Source organism: Carassius carassius, chromosome 1, assembly GCF_963082965.1.
Source record: "Carassius carassius chromosome 1, fCarCar2.1, whole genome shotgun sequence".
NCBI lineage: Eukaryota > Metazoa > Chordata > Actinopteri > Cypriniformes > Cyprinidae > Carassius > Carassius carassius.
Genome location: NC_081755.1, coordinates 31127229 through 31145173, shown reverse-complemented (window position 1 = coordinate 31145173; position 17945 = coordinate 31127229). Strand labels below are relative to the sequence as shown.

The 17945-nt window shown below is 38.0% G+C and overlaps 1 protein-coding gene across 2 annotated transcripts in view; it reads right to left on the bottom strand.

Moving 5' to 3' along the window:
* Positions 1-544: 544 nt before the first annotated feature.
* Positions 545-17945, bottom strand: part of LOC132145107 (myosin-binding protein C, fast-type-like) — a 32808-nt gene continuing 15407 nt past the window's right edge. Inside the window, exons 4-30 of one of the 2 annotated variants that reach the window (XM_059555847.1) lie at positions 17082-17096; positions 16469-16552; positions 15586-15734; positions 15390-15507; positions 14941-14989; positions 14013-14069; positions 13564-13736; positions 13253-13385; positions 12975-13099; positions 12476-12581; positions 11587-11747; positions 11276-11441; positions 10924-11030; positions 10815-10844; positions 10578-10720; positions 10080-10239; positions 9860-9964; positions 9485-9673; positions 9237-9371; positions 8932-9099; positions 6395-6483; positions 6081-6276; positions 4542-4681; positions 1730-1889; positions 1468-1604; positions 1168-1354; positions 545-941 (exon numbers count right to left, since the gene is read on the bottom strand). In XM_059555847.1, the coding sequence (XP_059411830.1) occupies positions 910-941; positions 1168-1354; positions 1468-1604; positions 1730-1889; positions 4542-4681; positions 6081-6276; positions 6395-6483; positions 8932-9099; positions 9237-9371; positions 9485-9673; positions 9860-9964; positions 10080-10239; positions 10578-10720; positions 10815-10844; positions 10924-11030; positions 11276-11441; positions 11587-11747; positions 12476-12581; positions 12975-13099; positions 13253-13385; positions 13564-13736; positions 14013-14069; positions 14941-14989; positions 15390-15507; positions 15586-15734; positions 16469-16552; positions 17082-17096 (3314 nt within the window). In that variant the 3' untranslated portion in view covers positions 545-909. The remainder of the gene's footprint in view (positions 942-1167; positions 1355-1467; positions 1605-1729; positions 1890-4541; positions 4682-6080; positions 6277-6394; positions 6484-8931; positions 9100-9236; positions 9372-9484; positions 9674-9859; positions 9965-10079; positions 10240-10577; positions 10721-10814; positions 10845-10923; positions 11031-11275; positions 11442-11586; positions 11748-12475; positions 12582-12974; positions 13100-13252; positions 13386-13563; positions 13737-14012; positions 14070-14940; positions 14990-15389; positions 15508-15585; positions 15735-16468; positions 16553-17081; positions 17097-17945) is intronic. The other variant, XM_059555856.1, reaches the window with a different exon arrangement.

Genomic DNA, 17945 nt, shown 5'->3' with positions numbered 1-17945 from the left:
TGTTGAGTAAGTTAGGTGCGCTATCTGCTGGTCAGCTCGAGAAGCTTTTGTTTGTTTGCCCGCTCTTCTTCGACAGCTCAGTTGTTAGTTCACAAACTGACAAACGGTCTCCGCTTCACTCCTCGTATAATAATGTAGGTGGTGATTACTTAAAAAATTACACTTCATTTCTTTATGTTGCTAAAATAACTATTTTTCTCTATTTTATTCAATTTCTCAAGCCCACCTTCTGTCGCACACCGTCCTGACCGTCCTGCCCGGGCGAGTGCACCTCGGGCTGCCGCTTCTCCCGGCGGAGCCGCGCTGTGTGTTTGTTTTACCGGTGTGTAAATTAGCCGTAATTGGTTTGCTCAGTAATGACGTGGGAGAGAGCTAATTGGGGCAGTGTTGATGGGTGCGTAAATGAGTCTCTAGTGGGATATGCTAATGAGACCCTGATTCTCTAACTCTCCTGAACAGCTAGCAGACATGGGGATGAATGATATCATTTTGTTCACAAACATATTGGACAACGTCTACGACGGCTTACTATGAAACCAACACATTTGTTTATTTTTCATGTGCTTTTATTTCAGGTTATTTAACTTGACACACCGTCAGAGAGAGAGAGAAAATCTACTTAATTCTGCTATATTAGCCAGATGTATTACTGTATCACCATATAGCTGTTTGATGCTTTTAAAAAAAATACCACGTAAATAACATGGTAAACGAGCATGGGATATCACTGAGTACAATGTTATTATCTGGTATCACCACAGTACTTTTTTGTAAAGAGTCAATTGTAAAAATGCATAGACAGCATAATGACAATTTCATTCTACATCAATAATTCTATTTTTTAATTGCTTTCTGACACCCTCACGATGCCTTCTGACAGCCGTCTTTAGTGTCTCTTCATGGCTTTGTTTACTTCTTCGCCTCCTCCTTTTCTGTTATGACTTAAGAAAAACAATATTACATTAGAAATAATACAGAGGGTTGACTCAGTCATTTTAAAAGCTACAAGTGAGTTTAGGCATCAATATGAAAGGTCGATATGAACATTTAATTTAAATATAAAAATAGAGGAAATGAGCATGCACGATTAAAAATACAAGGTACAGATATATTGTGCATCCCTAAACATTGTTACACACTGGAGATGATGGAAATTTTTGGTCATACCTCGGACCTCCAGCTTGCACTCCACTTCATCTTCTCCTAGGTCATTGACGGCTTTGCATGTATACTTCCCTCCATCAAACAAGCTTGGTTTACGGATGTTTAAAGTCAGCACACCTTGGTTATTTTGCATGAGATACTTTGGATTCTCGCCAATAATCATCTTATTTTTCATCCATATAATCTTTGGCTGGGAAGAGAACAAAAGAGAATGAGAAAGAGAGTGCATTGTTGCTTAATGGGCATAAAAGCGAATGCATGGGTGAATGGGTTTATATAGTCAAGCACTGTAATAACACTTACTTTCGGGTGTCCACGAACAGCACAGCTGATGGCAGCCCTGTAACCTGCGATAACAGACCTGTCCATGAGAGGTGTGATGAACTTAGGAGAGCTGCACATATCTTTTTCCTTGTAGGGTTGCTCTTTTTGTTGAAGACCTAAGAGAAAGAGGGTGGAAAAAGGATTGCACATTACAAGTATCGCTTCAGCAGAGACACTTGGGCAATAATCATCATGTAAAACAACATTCAGATGAATTTTTAAACCACCAGTATGTAGGGACCTGTTTTGGCAATGACAGCCGTGTTTTTGCTGATGCCAGCGTCATCACTCATGCCACAGATGTTCTCGCTGAACACACGGAAGGTGTACTCGTTCCCCATCACCAGATCAGACACGGTACAACTAGGTCTGCGATTGTGTTCAAGAACCGTGAACCACTCCTAAAAGGTCAATGAGCAAAAGACAGATTTGTAGTTAAAAAGTTAAACCCTTATGAAACAAAAATATATTGCAGTATATTGGAAAATATCATGTAATATATTAGGCATATATTCTTATATATATTTATTTTTTCCAATATATTGCAATATATTGAAAGCAGCAATCATTTGTATATTTTGCAATATATTATGTAATATATGTATCATCAATATATTATTAAATGTATTCAAATATATAATATATTAGAAAATAAAAAGGGAAAATAATATATTACGATATAGCACAATATATTTTAAGAAATATATTGGTAAATATATTTTCCTTTCGTAAGGGAACACAAATAGCATCTGGTGTTGTTGGCCTTGTACAAAACCTAGACACAAACCTTTCTCTATTCACTATTGTTTATGATATGCCCTAAAGCTGATGTGCTAGGTTTTTCTGTGCTATTTCTTTTTGAAAATACTTTAAATTAATATATATTAGTGGTGGGCTGTTATTGGCTTTAACGTGCTGCGTTAACGTGAGATTCTTATCGGGCGATAAAAAAATATCGCCGTTAATCTATTCTCAAAGTTGGGTTGAGAGCTGGGTCTATACTAAGCAAGCTATGATGACTTTCACCTTGATATGTAAAAGAGCCCAATTCAGTACCGTTGTGTTCTGTTGTTCATGGCTCACGCAGAGAAAGGCGTCTCAAAACACTTGAACACCGAATCTGCTTCTTTTTGTTCTTGTGCCGACAAATACAAACAAAATATTTAAAAATACCCGCCTTAGAAAGTATGCTCGAAAAAACTGTTGGTTATTTCTTAAGTGAAAGTAAACAGTTGAGGAAAAAAATGGGATGTGTATTATATTGGATGCGTTCATCGTCTCTTAAAGTGACCGCGCCTAATTTAGCTACTGGCTGCTGTAATGTTAATCCAAGAAAATGAAAGAAAATCACTCACTGCTCTTGACTGAATTACTTTGTAGTTTTAACAAGAATTAATGCACAGTCAAACCAAAAATTATTCAGACACCAGATATAATTTTTTATATATTTGACTAGTAGGTACAGGACACTATAATACATTTATGTAAGTGAGTATAGCAAAATTAAGTGAACTGTGACATACCCAAATAATCTTCATACAGTGAACTACTAGTGAAATTGATAAAAAAAAAATTGTATATCAAAAAATTATTCAGCACCTTATAAAGCACCATGTATTGCTTATGTTTTTTTCTGAATTGCTAATGTAACCTTTTCACACCACAGTCTGAACAAAATTAAGCATAGCTTGGTAATTGTTCAACAAAGTATTGATGGTAGTGCAAATATTGTCATAATAACAGTTGTCTGTAGTTTTGGTTGATTGTAATCCATTACATAAATTTCTATCAAAGTTATGACATATCAAGACAAATTTGTTCTGACAATTTGTTTAACTAAGTTCTTGTCATATTTTTGAACCATTTTACAAGCGATAGCAAATAAACTGTAATAATGTGAGAAATGTTGAAGGTGTCTGAATAAATTTTGGTTTGATTGTATCTTTCATTTTTACATTGAAGACTATCCAGTGCTATTTTACATTTAATTATTCAGTTTCTGTACCTTGACACCTACAAACTTGAAAAAAAAAACGTAAACATTGTGTAAATAGCACAAATAAATAAAAACGAACGAACATACAAATTAAACAATTTCAAACAGGGCTCATTGGTACAACCTTTACCGGGGCCCCGATGACCCCAGCTACGGCCCTCGGTGCAGAAGCAGCACGGACTCATACTCATTGTGCTTTCACACAGGACGCGTTTGCAGTCCGCTACTCGGTACGTAAACGATCGATCACCTGGAATGCACTGACGGACCAACTGACTGAACGCTGGAATCCGTTAACATGGGTGCGTAAAAAATACGAAACGCATACGCACTGGAGACGGATTATGTGTGAAACAGGCGTAAGGTTGTTTGCACCTTGTGCAATGTGGAATTCATTTACAGCTTTCTCAAGCACTTTGTGATGTATTTTGGAAACAGGAGATGAGCCCCTGGTCTAATGCACCACCTGGCTTGAGAAATCCGTTCTAAAAGACTTACTTTTAGTCGTTATTTTATTTGGGTAGCACACATATTCTGAATGTTTTCGGCAGAATTCAAATGAGCCATTTTAATCTAGATTAATCCAAAGATTACAGTGAGATTAATCTAGATTAAAAAATTTATCTATGCCCACCACTAATATATATATATATATATATATATAGGCATATAACTTAATATAAAATAAGAAAACAAATATTATATTTGTTATATAAATTGGCAAGAAATATAATATTTTTTACATATAATGTATCATATTTTTCAAGATATATGGGTATTAATTATCTATCCATAACATAGACTACATACAAGCATTCAGGTGTGTTGATTTGAAGTATATAACGGCCAGAAATATTTGGTGTAGGCTAGTCAAGTTTTCTCACGCCTGACTACAAGTTCAAGATTAACAAGGTCTTTATGCTCACTTTGTGCAGGAGCAGAAAACAATCCTCTAAAAACTGTTGGAAATATTAAAACTTCTGTAATGGGCATTAAAATTAAAGGGGTGGTCACATACTGTTGACCAACAGTACAGTAGGTACTGTAGTTGGTTTACCTTGGTTTTCAAGTCAGCCTTTTGGATGGTATAGCCAGTGATCTCACAATTGCCATTATCTTTTGGAGGCTTCCACTCCAACGCAGCATTGAAGCCCCAAACATCAGTTACAATGACAGCAATTGGAGGGCCAGGCTTGTCTGTGAGAACGGGAAGGAAAGGGAAAGAAAAAAAGGACTGTAGGTATTACTGTTGTAGAGCTTGACACCAGTCCTAATTTTAACCATGAGACTAATTAAGGTGCGCTAAACGGAGAAGAAGCTACAAGTTAGTAAGCAGAGGAGTGATAAAATAAAAGGAGAAAATGAGGGAGAAGAGAAAAAAAGAGGCTAAGCACATGAGCGTGAGGTAAGGATAGTGAGATCAAGTTAAATAAAAATATTGAAAGCGAGAGAGTTGGAGATACCGGCTAGGAGCGGTTGGCATTAATCCTGGGCAGGCTGCTGGGATGCTGGCAGCAAACTGTGACTAAATGGGTGTCTGGCTCATCTGAAGGGTTTTTGCACTCTCATTAGCTTACCTCCCAGCGGGAACACAGAGTGAGTGTCCCCTAATCCTATCCTAATCCCGTTCAACACCAGGAATAATCCAAACAACACCCAGCAGAATAATCCCTGCAACCGAACTGACCTATGACATCCTTGAATTTAGTGAAAGTGTAAGTGTTTAATATGAAACCTTTCTGACAGTTTAGGAGTTGGAAATTCAGCGTCACTTTTCAAAGTGATCCTCAAACACTTTCCACGGGTTAACAAAATTAACCTGACTCACACTTCACTTCGCAGGGAAATGAACCTTTTGAACTGTGCGGTTTAATCCTTTAATTTTCTGTCATCACTGTATTTATAGCCCTGTATAGTGATGTCTATAATGTTGATGTGAGTGATCTCCACAAATGAATGTGCAGCATTTTCAACACCCTTAAACACAACTTTTTTCTAGACTGTTAGCAAGGTAAAACTCTCTGTGTATTTAAATTCACCTTTACATTACCATTAAACCATTGCCAGTACATCCGTACTCATTGTGACGGATGTCTTCAGCCATCGCATCAGTTTTTTGAGCATCCTGCTACGAGCGATGCATTTTTATGATTACATGTCAAATTGGAAAAAACATTTCACAGAGACACAGCCTTGTGGGCAGTGCTCCAACGTATCACACAACAACACTTTGGGGAGATCAAGGTCTTATTCCGATCCCGTTCAGTTTTTTTTTTTTGGCCCTGTTCCACACTTGCTGTTTCTGCCCTAATGCTCTTATCAAAACAAAATAATAAAAATGAAAAATTTATTTTAAAGAAAAAAAAAATCACAAAATCCTAATATTCTGTTCTAATTGGTTGCACAGTACTAAGAAGACGTCTTATGTAAAGGCCCCCTAAGAAGTGTGTACAACCAAGGTCAGGTGAATGCTTGTGACTTGTTACTCAAACCAATAACTCAGGCAACCCATGCCTTTTTATCAGTTGGATTTGAAATTATGTTGTTGTGTATATCCCTATTAAAACATTAACCAAATCATCTTGTTGACACTAACCTACAATCTGGATCTCGAGAGTGACTTTGTCCTCCATGTTCTCAATCTGCACGGAAAGGGTGTACTGGCCAGAGTGCTCTCTGGCCGCCTGCCTGATGAACAGGATAGTGTCCACATCACTTGTGCGGATATTCACCAGCTTGGTGTCTAGAGGTTCACCATCTTTGATCCAGGTCACTACCGGACGAGGTTTGCCCTGAGAGCAGTTGACATGGTGTAAGTCGATAATTTTGAAGTGCTGCGAAGAGCAGCGACTGAATGGAAAAGTAGCGCTACACAAGTACAGAGCAGAAGACTGTACGTGCATGACTGACCTGGAAGGGAATGACAAGGTTGACCTTCTCACCCACTCGTTTGATGTACTTAGTCCTAAGCTGCCGAGGGAGGCGGATTTTAGGTCGCTCTGAGAGGAGTTTGAGAGAGGAAAAAGACAGAAGAAAACGTGCTGAAAATGACAACAGTGGGGTGTTTATATACTTCATGTTCAGTGCATTCAGTGAGTTGTAGCAAATCTGCATTGAGTAGTTAAAGGGATAGTTCACACAAAACTGAACATTCTCTCATCACTTAAAGGATTCTCACTTCCAGAATAAAAAAATCCTGATCATTTACTCACCCCCATGTCATCCAAGATGTTCATGTCTTTCTTTTTTAGTCGATAAGAAATAAAGTTTTAGAGTTTTTGTTTAAGATTTGTCGACCAGTGGGTGTAATGCGTGACTACGTAATGTGTGAGGTCAAGCTAGTGCAAGATGAGCATTTGTGGTAAAAAAAAATGTATATACGTATATATATATATATTTTTTTTTTTTAAATGAGAGATCGTTTCGCTAGATAATCTCGTTATTCCACGGCTTGGATATGCAATTTGGACTTTCAACCTGTTGGCCGCCCACTATATAGAGAAAAATCCTGGAGCATTTTCCTGAAAAAGCTGTAATTTCTTTTCAACTTAAAAAATACTTTTGGATGACATGGGGGCAGGGGCGGACTGGCCATCTGGACGTTCTGGAGGTCTGCAGGTCGTGCACTCTTATGTAAACATTCACTAACATTAGCAAATAATAAATGAAAAACTGACCATGAAAACAGCATTTCCAGTCAAGATGGTAAACTGATTATCTTATCATATATATATAAATATATATATTATAACTAGTTCAGTGGGATACTTGGATGTGTTTGGAGTGTTTGGAAATCTGTTATTTAAATCGTCATCACACCTCTACGCACAAAAAAAAAACGGGGATGTAAGAGTTGCACTTGCATCAAATTTCAAGGTAAAATGCATTTTCAACAAAAGCTTTTTGCCAAATGCATGACAGAAATGTTTGCACTGAACTATGCTCTTAGGGTTTCCGCGGGTCCTTAAACGTTTCAATTTAAGTCCATGTAAACTTTAAAATGATGTAAAGTCTTAATTATTAGAGGTCTTAAATTTGGGGACAGAAAGAAAAAAATTGCAATATAGATTAGTATGTATATTAAACTTTAAAATGCTATGATTTCACTGAATAAACTTGAGCACTGCACGTTTCAAAGTCAGGCGCGCTGCTTTGTGCTGCGGTTACCGGGGCAACTGCTATATTTCTGCAGTTCCGAAAATTTGACTTGCTGTCAGAGAACGAAAATGTAATTTAATATAATAATTGTCTAATAATAGCCTAATTATTTAAATTAATATAATAATTGATACTTTTGACTCTTCCCTTTTCTTAAAAATTGTTTAAAAGCTGAAATGTGAAGTGCAGGTCTTAAAAGGTCTTTAAAGCTCTTAGATTTTATTTAAAAAATCCAACAGCTACCCAGTTATTTTATGGTACCATTTGGAGTAACTATGTATTTACTTAAAAATATATCTGTCCTCTTATGATGTTTTGAGAATGTTCTGTAATAAAAATAGGACCTCTGTACATTTGTTTGTTGCAAATTTACAGACAATGAAATTGAGATGTTTATTTGTTGGGGTGATATTTCTGTCAACTGACAACAAAGTGTCCCTTCTCAATTAGCTTAACTGCACAAGTTTGATAGTTAATAAAATCTTTCTAAATAAATTACATTAATTATACTTTAATTTCCTTCAATAAAAAGGAAATTGAGTAAGACTATGTAAAGGTGTGTGAACTTAGATTAGTAATCTGGCCCCTTGGTATAAAGGAGAAAAAATACTGGCCCTCATTACTTTCAAAGTTGCCCATCCCTGCTATAGAGCATATAGCCTATGAGCACTATATTAAAATCCCAGGACACCCCTAGTCTGAATGTTCACTGCTATTTATTACTTCACATTGTCTGACTCAATATTCCGTTCATTCATAAAGAGACAGCAGTGATTCTACAATTGGTTACTTTTGAGAGATACTGTAGGCCTATTGAGTTAGAAAATAGAGTTAATTAAATCACCTATAAGATGATAAGTCTGATTAACATGACACACACACACACACACAGAAAGAGAGAGAGAGAGAGACATGTAAATACTCAAATTGAAAAATTCTGTTGTTTCAGGTTTCTAGTTTCTAGGTTTATGCTTATTGTCATATTATACATTTTGCATTCTGCTCTTTTTCTATAGATTTAAAGTATTTTAGTTCATACAATTATGCATTTATTTCAGTCTCCTACTGAAAAAATAAATAAATTAAAATAGAAACCATCACATAATTTGTAATGGTTTTACTGGTTATAATGAAATTGTATTAAAATATACATTTTAAATGCTTATATTTTCTTAAGGTTCATTTTGTCATTTTTTAGGAGTTTGAAATGGACTAAACTCCACAAACTCCCATTTTCGATTCCTGTTGTATGCTGTTTGTGTGCAAGTATGCATGTGTGCAAGTCGCACCAACAATCTCCCGAATGGTAACAGCTTGCGCCATCACAGCCGGAGGGCTACGACCAGCGATGTTCACAGCTGTCACCCTGAACAGCATCTTCTCTCCAACGGGCAGACCTTTGACCCTGTAATTATTCTTCTCAACAGGGGTCTCGTTGGCCTGCACCCACTCACTGGCTGTGAGTTCCACCAGGAGCAAAGAGAGCGACACACCAACAAGATATGTAAACATGTCAAAAAATGATCAAAAACTATTACTTCACTGAGACGGCACTCAATGTCAGCTCAATAGCAAAGTCCACCGCGTGCCTCACCTCCCTCAACGCAATATTCAATGATATACCCATCGATGCCACCAGCTCCAATTCTCTCTGGGGGAAGCCATTTTAAAGCACAGGTACCATCTGTAACATCGTCCACCATCAGGCGTGTGGGTTCACTAGTTGGTGCTGTGAAGGAGCAGGAAAACCAAGAGAAGGAATGCTGAATGAATTGAAATATATGAACTGAATTGAAAAAGGAATAAAAAAAAAGTGGCAAGACAGTTTGATGAGGAACTAACCAATGGGCATGAAGGGTTTGGAGCTGGCGCTTGGCTGGGACATGCCAATACCGTTAACAGCAAATACCCTCATCTCATATAACACACCCTCAATCATCTTCTTAGCCTCGTATGTTGTGGACTCATAAATGTCAAAGTTCAGCTTTGTCCATCTGGACGAGCCCTTCTTCTTCCTCTCCATTAGGTAGCCTTGGAAGTATACCAAAAGTGTAAGTGGTTCCCCACACATGTATCAATCCAATTCATAACATTTAAATATTTTCTGGGTATGTTTAAAAAAAGGCAAGGCTGGGAGCGTACTGACAAAATATTTGCAACGATGTTATATTGCATGTCAAGTTGGAGACATACACAAATGGTGAGGATCTGTTCTACCTTTCACTGGAACTCCACCATCAAATGTGGGTGGATCCCACTGGATAGAAGCACTGTCCTCACCCACTCCAGTGCATTTCACATTCTCAGGTGGATCGGGTACATCTGAACACAGCACAGAAAAAGTACCAGGGTGAAGAGTTGTAATGAAGAGATTTGACAAAGCAGCTAATGAGCACAGAAAGAGACTGCTGCAGATGCTTAACATGCATAAACTCACCAACAATCTTAACCATGACATCAGCCTTGTCCTCTCCTGCTGGGTTGGTTACAGTGATATGATAGAGGCCCTCGTCGGATCTCTCTGCCCCTTCAATCACAAAGCAGCTCAGGTTCTTCCTGGACTCCACTCTCACACGCCCTTCAGCTTCAGAGAGCTCCTGCATCATACAAACGTCATGCTTTCAAGCAAGCTGATTTCCATATCCTAAGTTATATTTGAGAATATTTTCCTGCTGGAAAGACCAGCATGAATTTCAGTGCTGGTTTTGTGTAGCTCTAGCAAAATCTTAATCACTGGGGTCCACAGCATGAGTAAGCTGGTTGACTTGGTAGGGTGGTAGAGACACAATTTGAAATACAACATATTCTGGTGACCAGCACTGCTGGGCTTTTCAGCAGGGGTTTCTCACTAAATCTGATATATAAGAAAAGCTCATTTGTTTTGTTGGCTTTATATAAGATGAGAATATGTGACAATTTGCCAGCAAGCTCTCACTGTATCTCCTTTTTTCCAGCACACAGTGGGAGGGGGATCCCCTGTAATGTCAACATCAAACCGGAGCTTGTTTCCTGCAACGACGATAATGGTGTTTTTGTTGACAAAGGTGCCAGTGGTGTCCAGGTGGATTTTGGGTGGTTCTGGATGATGAAAGAAAGAATTATGTAATTAAAAATCTGTTAGCCTTACATAAACTATATTATTAGGTTTGTCGATGCAGGTTAAGACGTTTACCTTGACGAGGAACATAATCAATCTTGATCTCTGTGGGTACAAGATTATAAAGCTAGGTGAATGCTGGCATTTAAAATTTGATTTAAAAAAAGAAAAAACACTCTCTTACCCAAGAAGTTGAGTTTGGCAGAAATAGAAAGAGCATAACCATCTGGTACAAAGGTGTAATCTCCTGCATCTTCAGGCTTCACATCATCTATCACCAGTTTGTGAGTCCTGGGATACCAGGATTAAAAATGTTACCACAACATAAGAAGTGTATGCTACATTATTTTTTACCCCAAAAGCAATGAATACACTACTGAAAGACTACAGTTCTTTCAACAAGAAAGAGCATAATGGATACTTGATGACTAATCGATTTTAGTGTCCTGGAATAGAGTAATATTGGTGAGATCAAGGACGAGGTGATCCTGCTTATGCATGAATCGATAAAGATGGCTGTAAGTGGACCGCTATACCTGCCAATGTGTGTCATTTTGATGCGGTTGCTGGGAATGACCTCCACCCCATCTTTAAACCACTTGCCAGTCACTTTCTCATCTGACACTTCACACTTAAAGACAGCCTGTTCTGCTGCCTTCAGTGTCAGATCAGCTATACTCTGCAAAACCTCCAGTTCCTTCTCTATAATAGAGAAAAAAAGAAGAGAAAGAAGGACAATGAGTCCATTAATCCTAAAAATAAATACAGAAACATAACTGAAATATCAGCCAAATGGTGGAAGGACCAAGAAGGGAGAATTGTCATTTTACTTTATCAAACTAGGTACCTTCCACTTCCAGTTCTCCCTTGGACTCCCCTCCACTGGTGAATACATGGTATGTCCCAATGTCCTCTGTGGTTGCCTCATTGATGATGAGCCAGTGCTTTGTCCCATCTTTCTTAAAGCGATACTTTCCATCTCGGCTCAGTTCCACTCCATCCTTCATCCTGAGAGAGATGAAGTGAGACAGACGGAGAGCGAGACAGAGAGGGACAAAGATGGAAATAATGTTCACAAGAAACTGAGGAAGGCAATCTATGCCAAGATTACTGAAGATAAAATAAAAAAGAGTGAGGTGTGTACAAAGAGAACATGGATGGATAAAAAACAGGATGAAAAGATGTAGAGCAATAGAGAAGATAGTGTGTCCTGGCCTTTGATACAGCAGAAAACAATCTTCAAAGATAGATAGGTATGATATTGTAGATGTATAGTGACAATTGATCCTACTAGAGCTTTTATCATTTATTTAGCATGTAAATTAAAGTATATCCTAAAAACTCAAATCGGGAAAAAAAAACATTATGAAGAGTATAAGACTGGAAATTTTTCCATCTGCTTGTCTGAACATGAGCAGAAATGCAGAAAAGCACAAGCAGTCACAGACAGTGCTCAGCCACATTACTCATTTAAACAGAGAGAGGTGATGACAGAGAAAAAGCAGTCAGATAATTTGCCGTTTAGCATATTTAATGTTAATAATGGCTTGTTAATGTTCAATGATAATTTGTGATGTTGACCTTGATAGTACTGAAGTGAATTTAGTCAGCTAGTGATGTTTTCAGCATTTTAATTTGTACAGTTTGACAGTTTATTTGTAGGCCTGTTGACTGAACTTAACAAGCTGGTGACCCATTGACCAGATAAGTGTTGCCTGCTTGGTCCAGTATCTCACCATTTCACATTGGCTCCCTCATCAGACACTTCAACCTCAAACTCCACCTTCTCCCCAACCACCACATGAACGTCATCCAACATCTTAGTGATGGTGACAGGTGGTTCTGTTCATATAAACACACCAATAAGTGGTTAATACAATCAGACACTGTAAAATGAGCAACATTTTCATCAAAGTACAGAAGAGCTTCTGGGGCTGATGGCAGCTATGATGGCACATATCCATGAATAAATAAGACAAAAAAGGTACAAGAATTTTAACAAGAGACAGACACAGAGACTTGGCTAAAAAAAAAACATGGCTCATGTAAAAACAAGGTAAGCACGGACAGCATAGACAGAGTTTTAAAATAATCAATAGGCAGATGGCTAGCACTCAGGGACAGGCAGGACAGTGACAGATAAGCAGAAAGAACGAATGGAATTACAAAAAGGGGTGCGTGCTAATGATGCCACTGATGTTGATGATGATAAAGATGGTGATAATAAAAGTGTACCTTGGACAAAGACCTCAGTGAAACTCTTCTCCTCTCCTACTACACATTCATACGCGGCATCATCAGCGAGGGTGCACTTGTTAATAGTGAGCTTACGGATACCACCCACACTCTCAAAGATATATCTAACAGAAAGAGAGAAATTCAACACAAACCTCATGTAAGGCATCGAGCATCAACCATCAATAGGGGTCATCATTGATGACCAGTGCACCTCTCAAGTGCTATGTAAAACCATTTATTCCAGTGCTTTTAAACACAAATACAAAGGGTCATACTTGGCTGAAGGTTTGATCTCCTGTCCATTTTTCAGCCATTTGACTTGAGCGTTGGGGTCAGCCAGCTCCACACTAAGCTGTATTTTCTTTCCTTTCTCCACAGAATAAGCAGGATCCAACTTCTTTAGGAAAGCTTAAAACAGAAACAGCACTAACATACTCAGTCCATTACAATACTCGTCCACCAATCTATTTTGCTTGGTTTATTAACAAAATTCCATATTACGGTTATATTTGCACCCTTCATATGTATGTGTGTGCGTGTGTGTGTGTGAGGAACTATGACTTGGTACATCTGTCATGTGTCTCACCATCGCTCTTTTTGGGCTCCACTTTCTTCATCTTCTTAAGTCTTTTGAGCATGCCCCTGAGATCAGTGATGCCGTACTCAAAGGCGATCTTCTCATAGTCACATGGCTTGGCACTTTTCAGGATCTCCCACACATCCACATCTATCTCAGGCTCATCCTTCTGCTTCCTCTCTCTGAGGCACATGGAATCCAAAAATATGGTTAATCTTCATATTTGGTTGCCTGTTTTTATGTTGAGTTCTAGGGACCCCACGTCATGTTGTGCTTCCTTCAAATTCTACTAATAAGTTTCTATGACCTACTCAAAACCGAGTATGCTGATATTAACGAGGCTGCTCTGTAGTATCATTAAATATGCATGCATATTTGAGTAATTTGACTCATCACAATTTCTCAGACCCCAGACTGAGACGAGAAAAAACATGGAGGGTGTAGAACATCTTCCAAACCTTTTCTTGAGTAAACCACTGAAGTCCAGTTCACCTGCATCCTCTCCCGCATCTCCCCTACAGATGACAGAAGGTCATTAAAAAGAAAAGGGAAAATAAATAATTAGGAGTGCATCAAGTTTTTAATAAAAACTGTTTACTGTATAGCTTTCTATAAACTCACATAGCAGACGCTTACTGTTATACATTCTTATAAATAAAGTTTCAAGGAGTAGATCAAGGAGCCTGGCTCAGTCCTGGGGCTAAACAAAGACTTCCCGCAGCTGGACCTGGAGTCAAACTCTCAGACACGAGGAAAAACATCTCTCAATCAGTCCATGAGGTTATTACTGCTCAGTGGAGCAGCTTCTGGCAACAGACACCTCCAGTGATATGCAAGAGTGTCATACAATCTTGCTTGTATGACCACGAGGAGCATGAGCACTAACTAATGGGGGGACTGTGATTTCACAGAGAACAACATGTTCCTGGATCAACATCCTTGTTGATCCTGGCACAACATTGCAATCAACCAATCAGAATTGAGATATAACTTTTCAAGAAATATCTGTTTTAGGCTTACAGTCAGGGGTAGGTGCTTCTGCACCCTTGTTAATCAGTTATCATTTCCCACTGATTTTAGGAATAAATTATGGGTAAGGTTAGGTTTAGGGGTAGGGATTGGGTTAAGTCTATATTTTTGGAAAATAATGATGATCCAGGATCATCAAATGATATTGATCCAGGAACATGTCTTACTTGGCAAAATCACAGCGACCAACTTTATGCACACCTAAAGCCGCATCTAAACATAAAGTCACACTGACAATAAAAATAAAAGTCCCTCCAAACAGAGATAAACATCTTTGGAGTGTGTTAAAACAAGGTGAAATCAAGACATCTATCAGTTACTAATGAGTAAGAGACACAGACACACAAACAAACTTACGATCGTTTGAACGCCTCCAAAATGTTTGTTTGTTGTGTCTCTTCAGCAGCTGAAGGAGAAGATGAAAAACATCATGATGATGATGATGTGAAACTGTATGTGTTTGATTTGAGCCACAATCTGATTACCGTCAAAGCCAATAAATGTGTAGTGTTGATTTACTAAGTGCTGCGAAACTAACAGGAGAGGATCTAATCAGCTAAATACCTACTGAATAATGAATCAGCTGTAGACTTAGAGTAAATTGTGCACACACACATATCCGGTGTGTTAACTGACTTTATTCATCTGAAAACTACATTATATGCATTATAAATGAGGTACATCAGGTGTTTCAAACTCTAATTATTAGCCTGATTCAGTGATAAGACGAGAGTTTGTGAATCAATTTGTACATCATAATATGTAAAATGTTCTTTTAATTTACGCATAGCTGCATTATGTCCTACCTTCGACAGAGATGTCAAATGTGCAGCCGTCACACTTGTCTTTGGAAGTGACCTCACAACGATAACCTCCTGCATCTCCATCCACAACCTTAACAATGGTCATCTCATAGGTGTATATCTGCCATCAAGAAACATCAGTATTAACTCTGATCTGTACTGAACAAATCTTAATTAAAACGCACTATTCTTCACACACCTTAGTGTTCCTATCATAGGTTTCTTTGAATTGGAGGTGTTTTCCAGCCTTGCTGCCCAGATCCATCCATTTCCCCTTCAGCCACTTCATGGTAGGCTTCCTCAGCATCTGAGAGGAGTCCACCTTAGCCACAAATGTGACGTTTTTCCCTGTTACAAATAAAAAGACATGAATAAACATGTATGCCATTATTTCGATATGCCATTATTTATGAGTTAAGCAATATTACACAAGCAAGAGTGCTATTGTTATGAATATAGCATATTCCTAGCACAAATGTGTTTCTGATATTGCTTGTATTCTTACAGTTCATGTGAAAAAAATATTTTAACATCTTTTTGATTACTTACAGTTCAATAAATAAGAAGATACATTACAGACACAAGCAACACACAATAGTGGCGTTTGTTTCCAGAACTAACTTTTGTTTATGTTTACTGTGTGTTTACTATGGTTTGCTGTTTATGATTTGTTTTTTATTAAATTAGCTTGTTTCATTCCTGAACAAATCAGTGCATTGAAGCAAATCAATTGAATGAATTAATCAATGACCCACCCACAATGACAAGCGCTTGCTTCATTCCAGAACTAATCAGTGTTTTGAACGAAATGGTTAAGTAAATGATTCAACGACTCATTCATAAATGCAGTCACCTTATCATTCTTAAATGAATAAGTGTTCTGAATAAATTGACTAAGAGAATAATTCAACAACTCAATTAGAAGGACAGTCATCACCTACTGGCGTAACAACTGAACCTGCAGAAGCAGTCTCTAAAAAAACACCACTAATGTACAGACTAGGAGCCTGGAAAGGCATTGTACAGCACACAAATCTTGGAGTGAATTCAGCAGTGCAGCTGCGGACAGTTCAGAATCTTACCTTTAACGGCAGTGACACTCTGAGGCTTCTCCACAAGCAGCCCACTCATCTGAGACATCTGAGGCTCTTCTCCTGGGACATGTTCTACCGGCAGAGTCAGAGAAACAATGTAAACTGATATGAACAGCTGAAAGCCCACATTAATGGACACTAAGACAGGCTATAGTCAACCAGGACTGAAAGGATGCTGAAAACAGTGAATCATTCATGAATACTTGCTATTCATATTGACATGTAAGCAGCCTGGGGTAAAGCTTCCCTTTAAAAAAACATTTAGCACCATCTAACAAAACAAACAACTATTGACGCTCACCTTTCAACCCTTCCAGATCCATAAACTGATAGTTCACCCAAAAATAACAATTCTGTCATTTTTTGTTCACCTTCGTGTCTTTCTGAAATATACTTTCTTTTCTCTGTGGAACAAAGTTTTTTTCTGAGGGTGAGCAAATGATGACAGAATTGTATTTTTTGTGTGAACTACCACATTAGGATCTGCACTGGGATGTGAAAGACATGTACACAATTTCCTTTTGCATGACAGATAAAATATATGTATTTTTTTCATGTATATGTCATTGACAATACATGCTAAAGGATTTGTGTGTCTTACCATCCTCAGGCAATTCTGTATCAAAGAAAAAGAGAGAAAACAGATTGAAGGAAACCATTAGAAAGTTATATATGGCATGACATTATGGCTCTTTGGCTCCTTTTAGGAGGCATTCATGTACACACATACTGTACATACACACATAAATGTAGAAACTGACGTCCTACTGTCCTTCAGTTTTTCAGAATGAGGAAAGTGCATAGCCATTAATTAAGTTATATTCTCCACTATCCAGTCATCACAATCATAGTGGTACTGATGGGTGGGTGTTTTTTTTTTTTTTTGGATTCTGGTTAAAATTGAGTTAAATGGATGGCTTTTATGACTGATTATTTAAAACCATTTTTTGCATTCTGTTCCAACTCATGTTCTGAATCAGATAACATATCCTAAGAAAAAGTCACAGTAAATATGAAACAGACAATATAACAAGCCTTACTTGTACTACCTGTGGTGGGATTAGGCCCAGATAATGTCATGCATTTCCATAAAACCAGAGAACAAAAGCTTCACTCTGTTTTATGTTTATGCAAGTTAATTTGATCAACTGAACAAGGATGAAACGTCACAGTGCAATGCATAGTTTGGCTTACATTAAAAAATAGTTTTGAATAAGGCTCTCCTATATAGCTTAGAACCACCCACCCTATTTTATAAAGATGATTTACCCAGATACACATAACCCAGATAAGACAGTTGCACTAACACTAATGTCAGCCACTAAACATGTACACTGTGAAAATGCTTGTCCAGCTCTGGGCGTCCTAATCTCATGTTGCTAAATGTCCTGACCCTCACACTCACACACTTCAGTGCTGGATCTCATTCACAGATCCATATATTTCCAATGGTGAAACTTTCAGA